Raw genomic sequence first — 21,748 nt, 5'->3', positions numbered from 1 at the left:
GTTAGACCATGTGTGGTAATTCCCACATTTCACATAGGTAGTGATTCTATAGAATTAATACGTTTCTCAAATATTCGATGGATACCACAACAATTTGCTTGCTCTAGACATGATGGTCATCTGCCTTGCGATCGTTGCTGAGAGCTACGGCCTACCCCTCACGGTTTTCACGTTCAGAAGAAAGCAAAAGAAGTTAGCGCAACAGTCTCTTTCGGCCTGGTTCTATTTTTTATGATTGCAAGGCCCCCGCTAACGTCAAAGGCAAAACTGCCCCAGTCGAGGTTCAGGTGCGGCTTAAGATGCTACAGCTCCAATAAGCTGAACCGAATCGTTCCAATTCACTCTGGGGTTTTGAGACAGCCACGAGTTCAGATCCTACCTTCCGAAGAAAGCAGCGAGGTGAGCTCAACTTCACGCAAGAGTCTGAAGGGAATCTGTGTTTTACATCCGCATGTTTCTTTGCATTTTCACCGTCTCGCGTGTCACTTTCACACTTGCGCGTCAAAACGCGGTGCTAGCAACTTGCCACACCCCACTGTCAGCTCGGCTGTTCCCAGGTGAAACTGGGCACGTCGCCTGCCGCGCTCGGGTGCCCGCAACTCGTCCATTCGCGAATGTCTCTTTTCTCGAGAAGAAAATCGGGAGAAGGCAACCAGAGTCTCGGAGCGCTGCATTTGAAGTGGGAAACAACGTGGAGTGCAATTTGTGTCTGTTCTTGCTCTGGAGTTCAGTTTAAAGTGCCTATGGCTGGCAGCGCCGCCGCTGCGAAATCCTCTGGCTTGTACCGGCAGATGGCCGGTAACAGCCTGACTTTCTAGGGTAGAAAATACCGAAAATCGCAGAATTTGGAAGTGTGACGATTCTAAAGATTCTCAGAAGTTGTTAGTTCCTGGCACCGCGCCCGAGTGCTGCACATTTTACTCCTCGTTGGCTGGCGGCCTCTCCTCCCATGTAACCGCTCGACACCTTTGTCTTCTTGTGGCGCGTCACGTTCCTGAACAAGACACGCACCAAGCAAAAGTATCGACAGGCATATCTATAGAGTCAGGTGGGCAAATTTTCCGGGGAAGTTCTGTCATGGTCCTGCTTCAAAAGGGAGCGCGCGTTCTTCAACAATTCGCACACGCCGGTCTGCCGACCGTCTGTTGACCCTGGAATGAATCTGTTGCAAGTGGTCCGTCTGGCGGTTGGCCCTGATGCGGACGGGGGTTTCCACAGCAAATGCATTACAACTGTCGCATTTTTTCAAGTCAGGAACCCTTTCTGGTGGGGTGGTTTGCACACGTATTTTCCATGCGGCAGAAAAAGCCGTGTTGCGCGCCGTTTGCCCAACCCGCCGTAAGAAGAAAACGGATTCTCAGCACGTCAGCCCTCATACGTTGGAGAACGGCAAGGTCACAAGATTAATAACTTTGCAGAGGTTCAGCTGAGGTCCAGCTGAGAGGAAATGCGTCTGTAAGGGTTGGCAGAGGATTTGGGTCGTCTAACAGGCGGTGAAAATCGATTCGGAGCCACGCGGTAAAAAGAGCCACGCGTACTCTTACGACGGCAAAAAGTATCGAACCCGTGATAGCGGTGCGGTGGGGTTCGAGAGCCATGATCTTCGCGAATCGTTTTTGTGGCGAAAGATGTCGGGAAATCCTGGACGCTTTGTCTCTTACCATGAAGCAGTTGCTTCAGCGCAGTTACTTGTGCAAGAATAGGCAGTTGCCAAGCTTTACCTGTCAGTAGTCGTAGAAGGAAGCGTTCCGGAAGGACGTTGACGTGAAGAACCTTTTCGGCGCCCTGCACATGTGCAGAGTCGCCGACGCACTTCTTTGAAGAGAGAGTGTGGCGTGACAGGGAGAATCCATCAAGCCATTGCTGGTACCCTTCTGTGTCGTTTCTCTCGTTTGTACAATGTGCATCTGTGCTCCATTCAAGCGTCTTCCACTAAAATGCAGGGCGTCGACTCTCTACTTCTTCCCTCTATTTTACTGCTGCTTTCTTGTCGGCTCATTGGCTCTGCTACCTTCGCCCTTTGTCAATCGTCCCCTTTTCTCCAGCTGTTGCTTAGCCTTTGCCTTCCTCAACCTTCTCACTTCCGTAGTCGGTCAGGTGGGCATTTTTAAGCGTATGGATGCCGCGCTTCGCGGCACACTGGTTCTCTTGATGATGGAAAATCTCATGATTTTCTTTATTGGAGTATTTCTGCTCGTACACTTATTTTCAATTCGTCCAGCCGCTCTCTTCTCTACCGACAAATTAGCCGCCAGTGTACGGACAGAGCTGATGGAAGGATCAGGTGCCTTTCAGCAGGACCACGCATTCGATGATGATGATGTACTCCACCCAACGTCTAGACTCACAGGAGAGTGCCTCCTCAAGTTTTCTGTTGAGACAAGGTGGTGGGTTGCCACGGTCGCGAGCGGGGCACTCGTGGTCTGCAGCACCATTACTTCGCTCTGTCTTCGCGCGGTGGCAGAGTTCCAAGCAGAGCTGGACGCTGAAGCTTTTGTCGAAGATGCAAGGCACCTGAGAGACAGCGAACGCATGTTGCTGCTTCAAGCATCAAAGGAATACGGGCCTGAACACAGGGCATCATTTCTTCGTGGCAGCGATAGCTTTAGGCAGTGCAGAGAAAGTGCCTCACGGGAAGGCAGTCCCCGAGGAGAGTCTGGCGAAGAAAGAAGTATTCCGCACAAGCTTGCGCAGGAATCCATGCAGCTGCCGCATGAACAAACACTGCCAAGCAGCCGTAAAGCCTCAACTAGCCCAGGGAGGCAGTGTGCAGGCGATGACGGAGCCGATCCTTCAACCCCATCTGGGCTACATGAAGATGCACATCAGATCGAGACCGTTGATGAAGAAGAGGGCCGCGTTTGAATTTCTGTGGTGGGAGACCAATTTTGATTGGGACGTCTGAGAAGCGGGGGGCAGGTTCTACAGTATCTTTGTCAGGGGAAAATCAGATCCGTTCTTGTAGTGCCACAGACGGCTGTCTACTTCCCGTTCATCTGTTCCGAATTGACTAGAGACTGCCAACACTTGTTGGCATATGCCAGTCTGCACAATCTCTTTTATGGCCTTCTTCGATGCTCGAAGACTAAATGACTACATGATTCCTTGAGGAGGGGTGTGCTGCTGCTTCGATTTTTCATCCGGACCACAAGACAGTGGCCTTACTGCCGGACGAAAGGCATTTCAGAGCGGTTAATTGTGTGTTTAAGTCTGGCCCCAGTCGCCGCGGACGCATCCGTTACAAAAGACACATAAGGGTCAGTTGCCCACGCAAAAGCGTTTAGGTCAAGCGGAGCCATGATCTGAGGCAAGCTACATGTTGCGGCCAGCTGGCTGTGGTTATTGCACTTGGAAAAGCACATAGAGATACGCTCGGGTACACAGTTTTTAAAGCATGATGTTCGTTCGTGTGGACAGACATGTCGTTCCGCTAGCGTACACGCTTTACAATTCAATTTCCAGTCTGGTACCGGCACAGGCAGGAACAGGTAGACGAAGAGTGAGTCCAGGGATCCGGGGCGACCGAAACGAACGGCCATGGGCTGGAAGTGAAGGATGCTGATGCGTCCGTGCAGTGTAAATCCCGGACAATGTCGTTCGGCGATAAAGAGTTTTCGTCGAATCTTTCGTTTCGTCGTTCTTGATTGGACTCCTGCTCCAGCTTGACCAGTTCCTCATGAGTAGGCAGCGGACTGGAAAGCAACGACACAGCATCAGCAATACCTAGTAGAATATCAGACAAGCTTTCTGAGCGGGGCGTGTCAGTTGTTGGATCTGGTTCACTTGGCTCCCGGTCAAGCTCCTCTTTTCCAGAGGGCATCCTTCTCCTCAGCACCATCCTCGTCAAGGTTTCGGGTGGCTGTAGAACGCGTCTCTTCACAGGCTTAATTGACAATCTGGTCGCGACGTTTTTTGTCGACCGTGGTTCCTTCGGGATGCGAGCGGCAGCTCCATTACAGAGTAACTTGTTCTTCAGTGATGGTCGTTGACGCTGCATGAATCGATCGATCCAGGACAGCAAATCTATCCCTTTACGGAGTCGGTACTGTTTTGACAGAGATTTTACTTTCCTGGAGTGTAACATATTTTTGCCTTCATGTTTTATGGTAGTAGCGGCGACAGAATCGTACCGGATCAGCTCTTGGTGTGAACATCTCATTCGTCTCCCTTTCTGACCTTCAAGCATTTGAATGACTGCTGCTTCGAACTGAGCTAACGGAACTATTTCGACGCATCGACGTTCATCTGGCGGTCCTGACAGATACTTTGTTCTGTTCCGCCTCCAGTGCCGTATCGTGAATGTAGTGACACCTGCCATCCTAGCGGCATCTTTGACACAGAAATTATCTGTATCCCTCAAAATCTGCAGCCTCTCTGCGTTCGAGTAAATGCTTCTCTTCATTGAGTCTCAGTGATAGCTTAAACAGATGACTGAATGAGGGTGCACTGTTTGGACTTGTAGAATGGGACTTCAGATGATGGTTTGGACGACTCTGATAAAGCGATGAATGCGCTTCAAGTAGAACGTGGTTAAAAGTATACCTGATACGGTTCTAAATCAATTTGATTTACCTCACTGGCCTGCCTAGAGCAACGACGCAGCTCCTCTGGTGTGACGCCATGGTGTATATACACTACGGGAAACATGTGTTGGAGAGTCGCACTACGTTGGTGTATTGTACCATCCGATGTCAAGGAAATTGACAGAACGTGTTCTCTTCCGCTGCTCTGTTCCTTCTGAACTACCGAAAACCGTAAATGATCCTGTTTGGCGCATAACGTTTCTTCCATGGCCTCACTCAGCAATTTGTACAGACATGTACAAAGCAATGCTGTTGAATGATGTAGTGATGTTCTCTTCAGTGTGTGGCTGATGGACGTTGTGGTGCCCAAAATGGCGAATCGCTCTTTTTTTGTCAGATACATGCATCTACCACGTACAGAGGCAGCTTGACAAAGGCAACGGCACCAAGCATAAACACTTGTCAAGAAGGCTTGCCATTTTGAGCTGTCAACTGCATTCATCTTCCGGTGAAGCTCACTATGAGAAACCGATTCAACTTGGTTGGGAGCAAAACTGTTGACGCACAGCGGGCCCTGTTGTCACGATAAACGTAGCAAACACTCACCCCATGGAGGTACAAGTCAAGATTAAACAGAAAATTCAGTGGCTCGACAGAGTTAGCAGCCATGGGTAATAATGGAAATACCATCATCTGGTAGAATACGCTACGCTGAAACAGAAGAAGACGTCAGGACCATGAGAGGCAGCGGTCATAAGAATGCACAACTCGAGTTAACGAACTGTTCCGAGCTATGACAACGCAGATAACGTAGCACAAACTGGCCAATGTTTCGATTTGTGTTGTTGAAGTTGAAACTTCAAATAAATGACACTCGAGCAGGAATAAGGGGGGAGCCGACGGCAACCGAAACGCTCGAGATGTGGTTGCTGTGGAAAGTCTAAGGCAATGCCAGTGCCTTTTCCCTCATGTCTTCTGTTACCTGTTCACAATGTATGAACAAGGAGCAGACCAGAACAGTCGTCCTCGATTGATATGACATCGGAGCAAGCATGTGCTAAAGAATGATTGCTCACCGTCTCTCCGTCAAGTGTTGCTAGCTTCGGTAGCCGCCGGAGCATTTGCGAGCGGACATCATCCTGAGGAGTAACAGTCCCAGCGCTGCGACACAGGCCCTACCGATGAAAAGTGTAAGGTCGCGCCCAATGCCAACAACTCTGCGTCGGGCTAAGTGGTGCAGCACTATTCTACCCAAAACTTTCCTTACCACTGCCTCATAAAAAGGATTCCCCTTGAAGAGGACATTAACAATGGTGGGGAGAGCGGCCTGATGCGAACACCAGCACGAAGGCGCGAAAGAGGAAACCTTCTATCGCAGTACATAAATCTCGTTGTTCTTCGAATGATCTCCTACACAGAAGCCGCCGTTTTGTGCCTGGCATTAACCTTGTGTGCAACGCCGTATCAATAATACGCGCTGAAGCGTAATACATCATTGAATGTCATGGTTGCAAGCTGCTTTATCTCCAGGACGCACGACTAGCGACTTACCAACTTTTCTACCTCTTCCCAACCCTTCACTCTATTGTTAGACATGTACAGAACCTCTAGTTTCACACACGGTTGCAGGCCGTCAAGTCTTTCAATCTGATTGTAGGACAGCCAGAGCTCGCGTAAAGTCTGACCAACTTCCTCCAGGCCACTAATTCGCTTGATTTGATTGCGGGCAAGGGAAAGGATTTGCAGGTTCTCTGTGCACAGCATCCATAGTCTAGTGGGCGGAACACCTGTTTTTGCGGGACGCGTCGGTTTGTTATGAATAAAAAGCGTCTGATCATAGGAGTAAACTGGTTATGTCTGGCATCAATAACACCTGGCCCACATGGTTCCCTCCCAAGTGGAAACAATGGCGGCTCAGGGTGCTTTGTTCCAAGTGGCAACAATAGAATGGAGGCCGAAAAGAGAGGATCCTACTTAAGTTTGGCAAGTTTATCATCTTTTCGATACAGTTGGTTGAAAGGGAAAGATGCCGACATGCTGTCAAGGTATTCAAAGAATTGTCCATCTTTTCGATCGGCGGTAACATGCATATCAATTTAACTTCTTCCGCTTCGACAGCCGTCGCTCCTGCATTAAGGTCGACAGTTAAAGCATGACTAGAGCCTGGGGAAGATCTTCGGCCACAATCAGACCGGTTATGGCAGGCACGATCGCTCGGTGAAACTGCAAGTGTTCTGTGCTTCTACACCCAAGCACCCCACGGCTCGACCGTCTTGCGCCTTTTTCTCGGAAATCGTACCAGATGGGTAAATCAGAGGTGGCGGATCGCGCTTGCAGCGACGACTGACCTGTTTTCTCTTCAATAATTTGTATCGCCTTCGCGCACGTAGTCCCTCCAGAAGATTTCATGTTGCTCGATTTCGAAAAACAAAAACGGAGAGGATGACAGAATATGCGGTCCCGCTCAGAGACAGCGCTTGGTTTGAGGCTTTTGAGATAGAAAGCACCACAAAATTATCAAAGCTGGCAAAAGCAGAAATGCTGTACTGTTGGTTTTTACTTGTTTAATAGTTGAAAGGCTGCTCGCTCCCTCGTTGTGCACATTAAGCAGATGGGGAACTGTTACGCGTGAGTAGGGTGATCACATCAGCAAAATATACTAGCAGGGATTCGGAGTTCTCTTGACGGACGCTGATCAGAAGCAAAAGAGTTTTGCAGCGGTTCTACTGGAGTCAGACTACGGTCAGGATTTACGCCGACGGCGCTGAGATGGTGTCGGTGAGCAATTTGAGCTGTGAGAGGCGCTGAAGGCGACACCACGAGCCTTTGGCTGGTGCAGAAGTGCGGCTACTGGCAAGTTGGTGAGCACTGTGACAACTGCAGAGCAGAAAAAAGATGGTGAGGGCTAGGCAGTAACGTGTGCTGCGCGTGCCTATTCTACTGTGGCGGCAAAGGGACATGAGAGCGCTTTGCATGCGAAAAAATGCGTTCGAAAAGAACAACACCCAAATGCAATTTCTGTAGGCTCGCTGCTTTATCTGTTTGTAGCGCGCTTGAGTCAACGATTAAGTAGATGCTCTGATGAGTTGACATTTTTGTTCTGTTGAGGATCATGCCTAGACGCCGGTCCGTGCTACCTCATCTCGGATTTTTTTCGGGAGGGCACCTGTCAAAGCCGGATACGAAGGAAGGTGCATACAATATCGTACTTGCATGCTGGTGAAACTTCCTTGGAGTGCAAGAACGACTTCCAAAGGAGAATCTCTAGTTGCAAGACGTGGTAGAATTCTGATTTCTTCCGCTTTTCTAAGCCTGTGTTAAATTCGGTGTTGCGGGTGTTAATTAACGACAGCTACGGTACATTCTGCCCCTGCAACCATTCGATGGATTGTGCAGATACTTCGCTTTTCAAAAAGGCTAGCAGTGAATCCCTTATTCATACGAATACGAATCGAGAGTATACTTGGGTCGTCGCATAAACTAAGCAGGCTTGCCGAGCCTGCAAATACACTCCCAGAAACAAAATGATGAACGACGACGGTGCGACGGGGTTGAGGTGAGGTTTTGCTTCCTCAGCGTCAGTAGTTACTCGACACAGACTTTTGCACAATGTAGACAAGCATATCTTGAACTGATAGAGATAGAGAACATCCTGATTAACGTTGCCTCACCACGAACACACTAATGTGTGGTGCGGTGTTTTATGAAGAGGTGACGACGAGGCGGCAGGAAAACCAGAAGCACCATCGTCTGAGGCAGAGGTAACATTGCACACTAAATCCCCAGTCACTTATCAGTAACTTTGCTTCGTTTCTATGGCAAAGGGACAGCAAGTACCTTTAGGAAGCATGCAATACCGTGCGGCCTGTTCCATCAAGGTGACCAGTCGACCAGTCCCTCCACCAGGTGCAGACTTGCCTTCCAAATTCTTTACAGGAAACCAATCAACGACTACCAGGGGCTCTCTGAATTTCCCATACAGTCCTGCACATGTGATTTTATTGTCCTGATGAATAATGATATGGATGCAGCAGGAAGCTCAGCTACCTTCAGATCTCTCTGGAGGCGCAGCTGGACCGCGGGTGTCCTTTGCTGGAGTCGATGAGCGAGAGATTGAGAAAATCCTGGGGCCAGTACGTCACGGAAGCGTCACTACGCCAGACGACGTCCCCGGTCGAGCAGTAGGTTCCAACGAAGGAACATGGCACCAAAGTGGAAGCACTCCAGATTTGGGTACAAACCCGTATACATCATTGGAAGGTGCATATGCCCGGACGGACAGCGTGATGGGGCGCCAACCCCGGGAATCCGTCACGATGGCTGTAGAATCAAAGGAAATGCCTACAGATCAAAGAAGAGCTCGTGAGTCTTCTCGAATGGGGAGAAACGACGAGAGCCTGCTGCCACAGTCTACGGAGTTTGCGTATGACACAGCTGCGGAGAGCGGCGGTGATGGAGACCGACATCCACCGCCTGCGGAAGATACACTTGCTAGTTCGGCCGCTGCAGTTGCTTCTGTCAGTGAAGTGGAGGGAAGCGCTTTCCGTTTTTCAAGATCCCAACAACTTAGCATCAGGAACGAATCCAGTCAAGTCCGTGAGTCAAGGGACCTAAGAGTGTCTTTTTCTACTGAAAGGCGTCAGGGGCCGATTTCGGAGGAACAGGCTCGCACGATGGCGGGGGCAGACGTCGATCAACATAGACGAAGCCAGTATGGGGCATCGTATGAAAGACCAGATCAGATTAGCTTTGCAAATCCTGTCGCAGACAGCCGAAGTAGGCATACTTCTCTAACAGGTTCCGCACTCCAGAAGTATCCGGACCAAGAAGGCCCTGAGTGTCAGACTGAAGGACCAACATGTGAGCCGCATCCTTCTTCCCTGGAGACGCAGAAGTCCGCGGCAGAAAAGCATTCTGAGCACCGGGTAACAATTATCGATCCCGCTTGCAGCAATGCCGGTAACGATGGATTTGGATCTACACACTGGTCATCTTCTCCTGGTGTTTTGTGCGGCGAAGTGCTTGGTGGCGGGCTTGCTGGCCAAGCAGACTTTGGTGAAGACCAAGAAAACGCTAGTAAGCAGGATAAGAAAGAACTGCGGAATGGATTTCTGGAACTCATGGACGATGCACACCAAGCAGGCATGCCGTACACGTAGACCTCAACACCAAGAGTCCAAACCTACTGTTCCTTGTACTGAATAGTGTACGCATCATCTAACTGAGATAGCTAGAACCGAAGTGAGTGTCTGGTCAAATTTCAACCTCCTTGTTCAATGGTGTGCATCCTGTCTCAGTCCCAGGCCAAATCCCCGATGCCGGGAGCGAGAATCCAACCCCATCGCCGAAAATGATGGGCGGCGTCAGACTTTCAGAACATTACGAAAGAGATGATGACAGTCCAGGATTAGTTGCAAAGGCAGATGCAGACGCTGCAGGAGACGCAGGACAACACGCGTCCTTACAGTCCTCACCAGCGACGCAGCACCACCATCATCGGCCCTCCGTAAAAGTCGTCGTAACCTCGGACTTGGAGGAAAAGGAGAGTCGAACAGGTGCCAAACGGCCGACCTTCTTCGAAACCCTTCTCAAGGATGGCGGAATAGACTACGGTATGCACCAGCAGAAGAAACAGAGTAGTGTGCAGCTTGCACTCTTGGCCAACATCAGAATTCTCTTTGTGAATGGCAGCCCAAAATTCTCAAGTGTCACACAGCACGTGCGCATCACAAAGTGGGCTGTTCTCATTGTGCCCGGCCCGAGCATCCAGAAACGAATCATGTAGGTCCACGTAAACGCCACATCCTCGGGTCTTTTCTATCACACTTTCACGCATTGTTAATATGTTTTTTTGTTCGAGACCTGGTCGGAAGGGGAGAAGTTTATCGCCCGGGGAGGCCTACCTTGTGATGCCAGAACCCACTCTATGTACCATTCGCTGACACTGCTGACAGGCCAGTGTGATTGACGCTATCTGACAAATCCAGAGCATCCCCCACTGTAACATTTCCTAGTTTGGTCGGATGTCCGTTTTGGTGTCCCAGGCATAGACTTGAGCAGGCTTGACAAACTTCGAGTAGTTACCTTTTCCGGGGGTCGCGTTTTCGATGCCGTCGAACTGGAGGAGAACGGCATCGTCGTGAAGGATCAAAAACGATTTGTACCTTTCGATAGGTTGGAGGAATTCATTCGCGTCATCGTAGAGGACATGGAAAAGATGAAGCGACAGGTGTGTGAATATTTGGTTCGCGGACACCAGCGTCCGGGAAACCTTTTTGGCATCTTGCGTACTTGACAGGTGCAAGTCATGAACAATCGTTGTCTAGTATTAGCGCCACGCGGCATTAAACGCGGATCAATTCGCCGCTTTGATCATGAGAGTGAAGGCTCCGGACCTCCACATCAAGACTGTGCAAAGAAACGCATGCTGCTTGCCGATTACCGCTCTTGAGGATCCTCGCATATATCAAAGTTGCTTCCGGACATCGGTTTCTTGTTCGTCTACTCTGCGCTCATGATCACGAACTGTTTACCTGTGGCATGCTTTTAAGTCCTACAACCTGGAACAAGATCCCGCGTAAACAGTTTATTTTTCTGTGTTCGAGTTTCTTAGAGCATTGACGCGATCACCGAAATGGAATGGAACTTCCGAATTCTAGATCAGAAGTTGAAGAAACGCTGCGAATTTCAGGTTCGTTCCCCTCTTCTTCACGAATTTACACCTGCACTGTCATCGGAGGCTTCAGAAAAAATTGTAAAGCGCTTGCTCGCTGCCAGGCTCAAAGGAGCAAATGTAGGGGAAACCACTCTATCTAATCTTATGCATGGAAACACACGAAAAAGGAATGGAGCACACGTCCGCTCTTGCGGTATGAGAAACACTCACATCGGTAAAAAGAGAAGACCCACATGTAGGACAAAAATAACTGCCATACGATATATTCGACTTGGCATGTCGGCATACAGGTCGACATTACTGGAGCCTCCCTCGTTGTACGAATACTTTCAGGTCAGTGAAGTCAAGAAAAGAGCGCTAAACAAGCTAGCTGTGTTGCGAACCACAGTTACGCAATACAAAGCGCAGATGGAGTACTTCGAGGCACAGTATAAAGACTTGAAAGAAAGTTTTGACACAAAGCTGGACGCATTCAAAGAACAGATGCCAACAGATCTTCGGGAACTTGACGGTAGGAGAACCGCCTCTTTGCACGTGACTCCGAATGCTCAACCAAAGCACATGAAATGCTGCTTCTCTGCTTCCATCTTTATCGGGTCTGGAAGGCACCGCCGACTGCCCAACATCTCGCTGCATCCGAGGTAGGGAAGGCAGCAACAGAGCCTCTCTCTGTTGCTGCCTTCCCTACCTCGCTATTCGCTTGAGCCCTTCGAGAGTGGATCGCACATTTCCACAGCATAGTGATAGCCGCACATAGACTAGACGATTCGCTTCCCAAGCTCTCTCTGAAGCCTTGAAAGATGCCTCTGTGGTTCGAACACCGGAGTCACGCTAGATACTTCAGGGCCGTTCTGTATCTCTGGATCTAGTAGGCAACTGTTTTTACCTTCTTTCTCCGACGCTGGCACTACCTTGGCCACTGTTGTACCTTCCCTTGTTTGAGGCAGCACAATGGACAACGAAGCTGGCGGAGGTGCATAAAGTTCTAGACGCCACGCGCGAGGAGCTGGACGCCAGCCGTCGGTGTCAGCGAGAAGTGGGGGAGAAGATTAAACGGCTCATCGACGAAATCACTCGAGCCGAGAGCGACCCGTTCGACGCGTCGGTGAACAACGCCCTTGTCGAGAAAATGGGAGATCTTCTCATTATGATTCGGCTTGTTCTCCGCGACAACACTCGGGAACAAGTCACGCTTTTCCTGCAGAAGCTATCCGCCCGCGTGGTTTCCGACTACTATGAGAGAAGGGCAGGATCGCTCGAGCACGAAAACCAGGCTCTGAAGGACATGTGCGGTCCCGAAATGCAAACACGAGTCAAGAAGTATGAGCAGGAAATCGCCGACCTCCAGTCTGCTTGTGAAGCTGCTCGAAGCTCCGCTGCTGAAACCACGCCCGCTGGCGATGTTCAGAAACTTCAGAACGAGCTGACAGTGCTCCGTGCAGAAAACATGATTCTTCGTAGAAAAGGGGCGCGTGGAGACGCTGCAGGCGACATCGCTCAGGTAGAGACTTGGCCAGCCAGATACGTCAACGTGTCCGTGTCATCAGACACTCTCCAGGATACCCTTCGTATCCTTGTTTTAGCGGTGCATTGTTTTCAGTTGGCTCGACTTTTAGAATAACTACTATCTTAGCTGTGCTGTTTTTCCTGGGGACTACACCATAGGGGTTGGACGACAGGGAACTTGAAACACATCACCCTATTGAGGGAGACGACGAAACGACATCACCATTTGCTCGATTGAACCGGTTGAGGAAGCTTGCTCGACGCGGAAGGGCATAAAATGAATAACAGACCGATCGTAGACGACATCATAGATCGTCGGTTTGTAAATTCGCTTACCGTCATTTTCGTTTGGAAAACGAGTGTGGGATGTGTGTACAGCTCGAATACGATGCTCAGAAGGATGGGGCAGAGGCGGATCCACTGATCATTCAGGATTTATCGCGGACCGTTGAGGAGCTGGAGAGACAAGTTGAGGTCCTGAAAAATGAGAATGAGCTGGTAAAGAACTAACTTCCTTCGGGACAGCCACAGCTGAATCAACCTGGCAGATACAGATTCTCTTGATTCGAACACAAATTTAAGACGATTGCGATCATGAGAGACCCATGTTTCCCGTTCAGGAAAAAAGCCCATGCTTTTCTACGAATGGCTTTTATGCGTGGACTGAGTTCAGCTCCAAACGCAGTTGGTGGCTTGCGAAGAAGAAACAGCGAAAGGCGGCAGCATGGCAGCCGCAGCAGACATAGGCGCTGCAAAGGCTAGTAAGGCAGTACTGCTTAGCGGAGTCCGCACTCGCAGATGATTTGTCGCTTTGTCGTTTCTGTGACGCTCTGGTCATGTGTCATGACCGAGGCATCTCCACTTTAGCCTGAAATGACTAAGTCGCATCTCTGAAAACGTGCCCGTTTGACCTCCCTGCACAGCTGGCGGAGCGGCCGCGAAGATGGTACAGCAGCTGCAGCAGAAGAATAAAGCGGTACGTTGTTGTGGGGCTGAGGCAGGTTCACTGTGGTGAAATCAAAGCTTCGGATGAGCTCGCGGGAATAAGGCTCCCTCTGCGGGATTGAGGGCATTATCGTACGTAGGATACTGAAACAGGTCTCCAGTGACAAGGTGCAGACAAATAAGCGCTTTGTGATTGGTACAACTACAGCAACTTCGATCAGTATGCGGAAATGACAGATCGAGTACCGCACAGACACACTTGTAGAGAACCACGCGACAGACACGTGGTCATTGTGAATCGTGTAGCTATGAACTGGAAGAGTTGCAGACTCTTTCTCGTCTTTTCTTCCCAGCTCGAATCACAAGTCGAGCCGATGAAAAAGAGAATTCGGGAGCTGGAAATGGCTCAAAAACGAGCTGGCGGTGGCGACGAGCAGAGAGTGAAGGAGCTTGAGATGAAGCTCAAGGATGCTGAGGCTGAAAACCGCAAACAACAGAAACAGTTTGAACTCGAGCTGTCGAAGAGCTCCAAGGTGCGTAACCTCCATATACCTCTTCGTTACATGAAAACATTGTGCTCTGGTTCCCCTGCGGGACATTGCCTAGGCAACACGGCGTAGTTAGCCCTTTTCTTTCGGAGGGTTAATGACAGGAACAACAACGTACGGGTCTTCCTCGTATTTCTTCGTCGCCCTGCCGTAGATTTCCATGGGCCGCCGCTGTGACTTCGAATGCCTTTGCCGTTGCAGCCTTTCACATCCGTGTTACGACGCAGCCGATGCAGACATACAAGCATCACGCGACAAAATGGGTGGCTTGTGCCACATTTCCTATGCTCCTTAAAATCACAGCAAACTGTTTATGTCGTACTGTAATGGCAGTTAGTAGACTGTCATGTGGCGTTAACAAGAATTTCGTCCAGAAAAACACTTTGTCGACCTCCTACCCTTTCCCACATCCGAAACGTCACCTAATGCGTCGGCTTCGCCAGCCTATTGTTGACTTTTCTTACCGAGTTTTCTTCTTTGAGTGAAACTAATTATGTTTTCATCAGCGCTGGCCAATATTGTTGGAAACCTTTTTGTCTCCAGTTGAGGCAATGTTGGCGATACAGAGGAAACGGTAGCTGCTTTGTACCAGTCTCTATTCTGGGTTTGGAAGTCGTGTATCTTCTCGTCTTCGCACAGGGAAGCGGCATGGAGCTGAAGAAGCTGGAAAATCAGGTGCAGAAGTTGACAGAGCGTGCAGTTAATGCGGAGACTGCCCTGGATGCAACAGACAAGCAGCTCAAAGAAACGTCGAAAGAACGCGATGGCCTAAAGAAGGAAGCTGAGGTAAGGCCCCACCACGGGGCTGTAACGCAAAAAGAGAATCGGCCTTCTGGTTGGGCTGGATAGACAAATAGATACAAGCAGCTTGACAAGCGTTACTAGACTGAGGAATGGTAATTGGACGTCAGGATCCTAGATTGATGGGTGCAGAATATCAAACCTAACACTAATGAAGTGAGTTGAATAATACAGGATGTCGCACTCCCTTGGGTTCACTTGCCTCCTCAGTTCAAGCTACGAAGCCCTTCGTTCAAGCTTGTACCGTTACGTTAAGGATCACCGTTTTATAATCAGTGACGTTATGTGTACACACTGGTATAACCTAATTCAATATGCGTGGCTTGCTGTATTGATTGTGGGTAATCAGAGATTGACTAGTTTACAGGTGTGTCATGGGGGTTTCGCACAGCGCCAAGAGAGTCCGAATCTGGATTGTGGGATGACTGTGTCACATCCGATAATTGTACCGCTAAGGAAACAAAATTGACTATGTTTCCTTGCACGAAGAAGATGTGGACAACAGGGATACTCCTCTTCGTTAGTCTTACAGGGACTCTTGACAGATTTAACCAGGGCAGACGCCAGGTCAATCCACTACATCGATACCTGATGGTTCGTGTGTGTCTCGTGAAGGGGGCGGGAGCGTCAGCAGCTTCGACATCTGCTCTTCAGCGACTTTCTCACTTCATCTACCGTGGTTAGTGTCCTGTAAGATCCGGTCTACTCGATTAGTTCTCGCAAGCCGTCCGATGGTAAGTCGACAGACAAGACTGTCCTGCGGTGTTTCTCTTGTATGTTCCAGGAGATGAAGAAGCAGATGGGAGCGGCTCAGGTAATTGCTGCTGAAGTGGAGACTCTCCGAGGCGAGACTAAAACTCAAAAGGCAAAGCTGACTGAGCTCGAAGAAAGCTACAAGGTAAGCGGTCTCGCAGATGCTCGTCCTCTACTCTACCGTGTTGGCACAAACAAACATCTGAATGTTTCAGATATCCCTTTTCTCGACAAGCCACGGTTAGCTGTCGGCCAACACATGTAGGTTGAAGAGGAGCTGTTTAGAGTGTATTGTGAAAGCCAGAGACACTACCGCACACCCTGTTCTGTGCCTGACAGCGCCAGTTTGATTAGAAGGAAGCAATCGGCATCAAGCGTCATGCTGCAATGCGTTCATCTCTGTTGCTGCTGCCCTTCGTTTGTGCCTTAACAGCAAGAGAAGTTCCTGCGGAAGAAATACTACAATGAGATCGAAGATATGAAAGGCAAGATCCGTGTGTACTGCAGAGTTCGGCCAATGGCAAAGTACGAGATCGAGAAGGAATGCAAGCAGTCTGTCTTTCCTGTCGACGAGTATTCCGTCAAAGTGCTTACATCCAAAGTAGGGACGACCACTTATGTTGCGAAACTTCGGTATACCTGTATTGTTAAAACCTCCGATTGCCTTCGTAACCTACCCGGCACTCTGTCCCAGAATTCCAGAAGCGAAGGATCGGCAACTTTTACAAAGCCACAGCAACCGCGATTTCTCATCATCACAGCACATACAGGTCGCTGTCATAAGTGTTCATACGCTTGCGTGACAGAAAACTGTTTAAAGCAGTAGTCGTCTCCACAGAACCCCTCAAGCCTACCGGACGAACACAGTCCATATCGTTTGTTGCTTAATTCGGATACTCGCGAAATGACAAATTATGGAAAAAACATTCAGCTGATACCACTTCCAGAGTTACCCGCCACAAGGAGGCGTAGACACATACCTTTTACGTACCTAAGTGTTTCGATGTCTACGGAGCCCTTCGCTTTGCGCGCTTTTCACCGGTTCGCGGTTTTTCAGGGTGACAAGGAATTCATGTACGACAGAACGTTCCCCCCCGAATGCACACAGGTACGCATAGAAACGCTTTGGTGTCATACACAATTAGCCATGCCATGATCGAATGAGGCACGCAGATGCCTATCCTGCCACATCCGGCCACAGAGGGAGGGTAGCGGTGCCGTTGGTATTTTTGTCTAGACTGTGTTATAGTTCTGGATTTATCGAAATGATGACTCGGATCCAAAATTGCAGTAGGCTACCCGAGAAAATTTTGAGGCCTATCCTATAAACACCCTGTAGAGCTAAAGATTTCGGGCGAGTCCTGTCTCACCGCCAAGCACAGCTTGTCGTCGAGACACGACACCGTTTGTGCGCTGTTCCACACTGCCACGTGCCACGTTTTCGACTGACTCCTTGGTCACAGGAAGAGGTTTACGAAGACACGAAACGCCTGATTCAATCCGTCATTGACGGTTTCAACGTGTAGGTGTGCAGAACAGCCTCTGATAATTGAGGACTGTCGGGCCTCGAGCTGTTTTACGATCTACCACACTTTCTACCGTTCAACACACGGAGACAAGAGTGGTCTGGATGTGCGGGTGTCTTCCTCATTCTCTTGTATGATACGAGTTAACCCTCACCCCACCAAACCGTCTGGTACATTGCTATTGGCAACATCCTTGAAAGTCTTCCAGGCATGCAAAAAGCCCTAGTTTTGAAAAATTGCTTCTTTCGTTGGACCGCGGCGACTTAAGGCGGTACCACCATAAAACTTCATGGAGTCTTTGTCTAGATATCAGGTACTTCGATAGGGCACCCCGCAACACGATCACACAACCGGTTCATTGCTTTTGGGGTGCGTGAAACCGAAGGTAAAAGTTCTTCTTCCGCAGCGACATCCTCTACCAATCACTCCACATCGGCACGGTGCTGCCAAGAGCTCTCAAGAACGTGGGATATGAACATAAAAACATTTGTGGCTCAGGTGCATTTTCGCTTACGGACAAACAGGGTCCGGAAAAACCTTTACGATCCAGGGTGGAGCGGGCAATCCTGGTATCGCGCCAAGGGCGATCAACGACCTGTTTGACACGCTAGACGGTTTTGAGAAAGGCAAGTTCAAGTATGAAGCCGAAGTCTATATGTGCGAGCTTTACAACAATCAGGTAAGTCCCGTTCACTTGGATCGCCGTGTTTCTTCGATAGTGGACCTTCGCTTGTAAGCTGAGCAAGGAAACACGTCTGCTGAGTGTATGCATTGTTTCTGAACGCCAGGGAGTGCAGCACTTTATCAAAGAAAAACATGCAGAGAAAACGACCCTTTCTGCATATTCTGTGTCAGTTGATAGACTTACTCCTTCCTGAAGACAAGAAGAAAACCCCCCCGGCTCTCGAGATTAAGAAAGACGCGACGGGCATGGTTACGATCCCCGGAATTACGCTGAAAAAAGTTGCAGATAAGGAAACGCTCGCCAAAACGTTTGCCTGGGGCCTGGATGCTCGTCACGTTAGTGGCACTGCAATGAACGCAGAATCCTCTCGGTCTCATCTCATTTTTTCGGTTATCGTCCGGGTCGAAGATCTTGTGGCCGGAAAACGCGCAAGCGGAAAACTGTCGCTTATTGATTTGGCTGGCTCAGAAAGAGTCAGCAAGAGCGGTACGCGGCACTTGGGCAGCGCAAATGCCTGGACATGGGCTAAAAAAGCAGGTTTCTGCGTTTCAAGAAAGACTTGAATGCGTTCGCTCTGAGACATTTCGCTGATGCACAGAATATTCCACTCCAAAACGATAGCGGCCCCGGAAGAACCTGTCTCACGATGGGATTCCGTTGAGGCATTTCAGTTGAGATGTGACGAAATTGGGATTCTTAGGTGTCGTGCAGGAGCCTGTCTATGGGCTCAGGAATTTGACGAGACGAACTGCTCTTCCAGATGTGTTCGCATTGAATCGCCACTGAGCGACGACGAGGCTCCTTCCCGATGCACGCATATATTCCCATATATGATTGCCAATTAGCCACCAGCTCTACGGAGCCCCAACAGCCCAAGAGTCCCCTTTCCTCGCGATCGACTTACTCGCCGTTTGTGGTGCTTCAGGTGTAACAAAGGAGCGACTTGTGGAAGCAAAAGAAATTAATAAAAGTCTGTCGGCACTCGGAGACGTGATTTCGGCGTTGTCCTCCGGTACGTGGGTAAACAACGTTTTGTTGTCCCGTAACTTTTCGCTCTCCTGTGAAACTCGGCGGACCTGCGATGTCCCCGCAAGGTTCTTGGCCTATAGCGGGCTTCCGGGCAAAACACCGAAGATAGCGCACACATTGTCACCAGCGCACGTGCGTGCAGGGAGCTGCTTCATTTATGTGACTCAGGATTGAGAAAAGTAGAAAACAGAGGGGCCACATGCTAGCGCACGAGTCCTGGTTCTTGTTCTGTGAAAAACAACTCACTAGACTCTGCACGCCCAGGGTATGAGTTCTCGTGCTTGGCTGTGCCGCGGCGCCATCCCTACCTCGTAGAGAAAATCAGAATCTTCACTCCCAGACACTCAAATGCACAGACGGTACCTGCCATTGGTTTGTGGAACTATCCCACGCAGGCAACACAATAACTGTCAATCGGTTGGCAACACCAGTTCACACCGTCCCTGAATGGTGTTTGTTCACATCTTGTGCGCTGTACAAGTAATTCGATAATTCGCCGACACTGGAGTTCTTGAAGCATTCCTTCTGGCCTCGAATGCTATCTGTCTTGCGAACCGTGTCTCTTGTCTAGTCTGGCAGTTGGCCCAGTTATGCGACTCACTCATTGGTAACCTGCCTGTTACCCAGGAGAAACGTTCATCCCGTATAGAAACCACAAGCTCACTCAACTTATGAGCGACTCTCTCGGCGGCACCGCGAAAACTCTCATGTTTGTCAATATTTCTCCCGCTGACTACAATACGGACGAGACGGTGACCTCGCTGATGTATGCGTCCCGAGTCAAGCTTATCACCAACGACGTGAGTTCAGAGAACACAACACTGTGAAACAACTCCCATCTTACGTAACACCAATTCGCAAGTTGCAGGCTTCAATACATTCACCTGAGGTTAATTTTTCCGTAATTTCTGGAGATTCTAGTGTGTGCACCTTGCAAAAAAGGCTTCTTATTCTCGGGAATGATCTGCACGCAGCATCCCACCAAGGATTAGCGTGCTGGGTTGTGCTGCCTCTCATTTACAATTGCGATGCTTGCTTCTGATGTGCCTGCTCGTAACACGAAGATCAGTCCATTATCGGTTCTTCCATGTTTTGCAGTGGACTGCACAGATGAGTTACTTTCGGATAACCCCCCGTGCACCTTGACGGCAGTCGTCCAAAGCGTAGCTTCTGTATTATCGTCCTCGATACAGCACTGTGTGTATGAGAGAGAGTCTCTTTTGCCACAAATATAGGTACGCTTAGACGTGAAAACGCTAGATCTGTCTGCGTGGCTATCTATATTCGACTCTATAGACACTCACGAATAAAGCATACACACATAGACATACATGAGATAATACATACTACAATGAAATGACCACTAACTTCTGTGGACTGCAAGTGGATTGAGTGTGTCTTCTTTTAATCTCAACAGGCCTCCAAACAAGTGGAGTCGAAGCAGATGGCGGCACTGAAGGACAAGGTGAAGTATTTGACCAAAGCAGTGGAGAAACTCAAGAAGGGAGAGGATATTTCAGAGCTCGAGAAGAAATTTGCAGAGCAAGAAGCAGCAGACCCATCTGAGCCTGAGGGGCCTCCATATACAGAGAAGGATGAAGATTTTGAAGAGCCACCAGATTTGCCGGCCGATTGACAGAACTGAAAGGACCTGATTACTATACACTCTTTTTTCCCTCTCGGATTGCCAATTTCCACTATTCGATGCCTCCCAGGGATGATGTGTTCATTCTATCGATTTCGACTTTCGTGAACGAATCGTTCAAGGCAGCGGTCACTTCTAGTCCACTTTGCTGTTTTTTTGACTTGCTTCCTTACTTTTAGAAGCTTCGCTATATTGTCGAAGTGCGTCTTTGCGGCGAGAAGAGCGCGTTTTCAATCGTGTGTTCTCTCGTACGCTGAATTAGACTCTTCGCACTCCTTGCAAACGGCACCCTAATGCATTCCAGTGTAGATATCATTACAGTGTTGCATCACGCCCGAATTTCCACATCTTTACAGTGACTCTCAAAAAACGGTGTCTTTGCATCAGATGAAGTGGCGTACCGAAAATGGCACCCCTGTTGTGGTGAAACACCGCAGTGTTAACAGCAGACGCTCTACGAAAAGGGAACGTAAATGTGCTGACACTAGTTAGCTGTTTCCTGTGCCAGCTCGAGCTGGCGTCATGACAGAGGTTGACTGGGAAGCGGCCATGCTGCAGTGCAGCTTCTTTAGTTTACAAAGTGAAAATTCACCATTGACAGTTTTGGTAAATGCACAGGAATTGACCTTGATAAGACTATACCCACAATCGAGGGTTGCAACCTTCATGGTCATTTACAGGTGAATATCCAAACTCACGCCAAGATGTTCGCGTCAGATTTTTCGTTGTCAGTGTGGGTCTCCTGAAGATGGTTGGATGGCTTCATACCCCATGGAGTTTCTGCACAGCCTTGATATCGTCGCTTTACTGGTACACGGTACTAACTGCAGAGAACCCGAGAACATTTGAGCCGACGGCACCAGAAACTGTTTGCACTGTCCGTGCAAGGAGACCCTCAACCGGTCACGTTTCTCCTCCTGGAGGAGGTCCTTTTTTCATGCCTCACGTGATGAGACCCGAGGCATTTTAGTCTCACAGAGTTACAGTGTCCACACAGTTCTCCATAGCAGCAACTGAAGCATTGGAACTACCAGGTGCTGTCCGCCCTTGGAAATTGGCGAACCCTGTCTAGAGCCGCCTCTAAATGACTCACATGCACACAACGGCATGG

General features: G+C 49.4%; 5 protein-coding genes across 5 annotated transcripts; 3 read left to right on the top strand and 2 right to left on the bottom strand.

The window, feature by feature from the left end:
- Positions 1-606: 606 nt before the first annotated feature.
- Positions 607-2,865, top strand: TGME49_285290 (hypothetical protein; the record flags this gene model as incomplete). Its single annotated transcript, XM_002369146.1, has 1 exon — positions 607-2,865. The coding sequence occupies exon 1, from the start codon at positions 1,900-1,902 to the stop codon at positions 2,863-2,865; it is 966 nt and encodes a 321-aa protein (XP_002369187.1). The 5' UTR covers positions 607-1,899.
- Positions 2,866-3,451: 586 nt separating this feature from the next.
- TGME49_285300 (hypothetical protein) lies at positions 3,452-4,573 on the bottom strand (the record flags this gene model as incomplete). The annotated part of the gene is made up of 2 exons (XM_002369147.2): positions 4,131-4,573; positions 3,452-4,070 (listed from the first exon to the last, which is right to left on the bottom strand). Exons 1-2 carry the CDS (start codon positions 4,400-4,402, stop codon positions 3,452-3,454), a joined length of 891 nt encoding a protein of 296 aa, XP_002369188.1. The 5' UTR covers positions 4,403-4,573.
- A 1,046-nt stretch (positions 4,574-5,619) lies between these two features.
- On the bottom strand, positions 5,620-6,932 carry TGME49_285350 (dynein light chain, putative; the record flags this gene model as incomplete). Its single annotated transcript, XM_018781945.1, has 4 exons — positions 5,620-5,850; positions 6,075-6,274; positions 6,498-6,679; positions 6,865-6,932. 4 exons carry the CDS (start codon positions 6,930-6,932, stop codon positions 5,620-5,622), a joined length of 681 nt encoding a protein of 226 aa, XP_018637708.1.
- A 1,607-nt stretch (positions 6,933-8,539) lies between these two features.
- TGME49_285400 (hypothetical protein) lies at positions 8,540-10,818 on the top strand (the record flags this gene model as incomplete). The annotated part of the gene is made up of 3 exons (XM_018781946.1): positions 8,540-9,599; positions 9,821-10,135; positions 10,568-10,818. The coding sequence occupies 3 exons, from the start codon at positions 8,540-8,542 to the stop codon at positions 10,816-10,818; spliced, it is 1,626 nt and encodes a 541-aa protein (XP_018637707.1).
- A 1,510-nt stretch (positions 10,819-12,328) lies between these two features.
- TGME49_285410 (calmodulin-binding carboxy-terminal kinesin-like family protein, putative) lies at positions 12,329-20,628 on the top strand (the record flags this gene model as incomplete). Its single annotated transcript, XM_002369148.1, has 15 exons — positions 12,329-12,700; positions 13,084-13,203; positions 13,379-13,466; positions 13,629-13,681; positions 14,004-14,183; positions 14,838-14,984; positions 15,784-15,897; positions 16,186-16,353; positions 16,810-16,860; positions 17,216-17,274; positions 17,777-17,957; positions 18,134-18,449; positions 18,889-18,975; positions 19,620-19,792; positions 20,410-20,628. The coding sequence occupies 15 exons, from the start codon at positions 12,329-12,331 to the stop codon at positions 20,626-20,628; spliced, it is 2,328 nt and encodes a 775-aa protein (XP_002369189.1).
- Between the last annotated feature and the right edge of the window lie 1,120 nt (positions 20,629-21,748).

The sequence above is a fragment of the Toxoplasma gondii genome, chromosome V (genome assembly GCF_000006565.2).
Source record: "Toxoplasma gondii ME49 chromosome V, whole genome shotgun sequence".
NCBI classification, from domain to species: Eukaryota; Apicomplexa; class Conoidasida; order Eucoccidiorida; family Sarcocystidae; genus Toxoplasma; species Toxoplasma gondii.
Note: the sequence above shows the minus strand (reverse complement) of the source record. Positions and strands in the feature narration are given on the sequence as shown.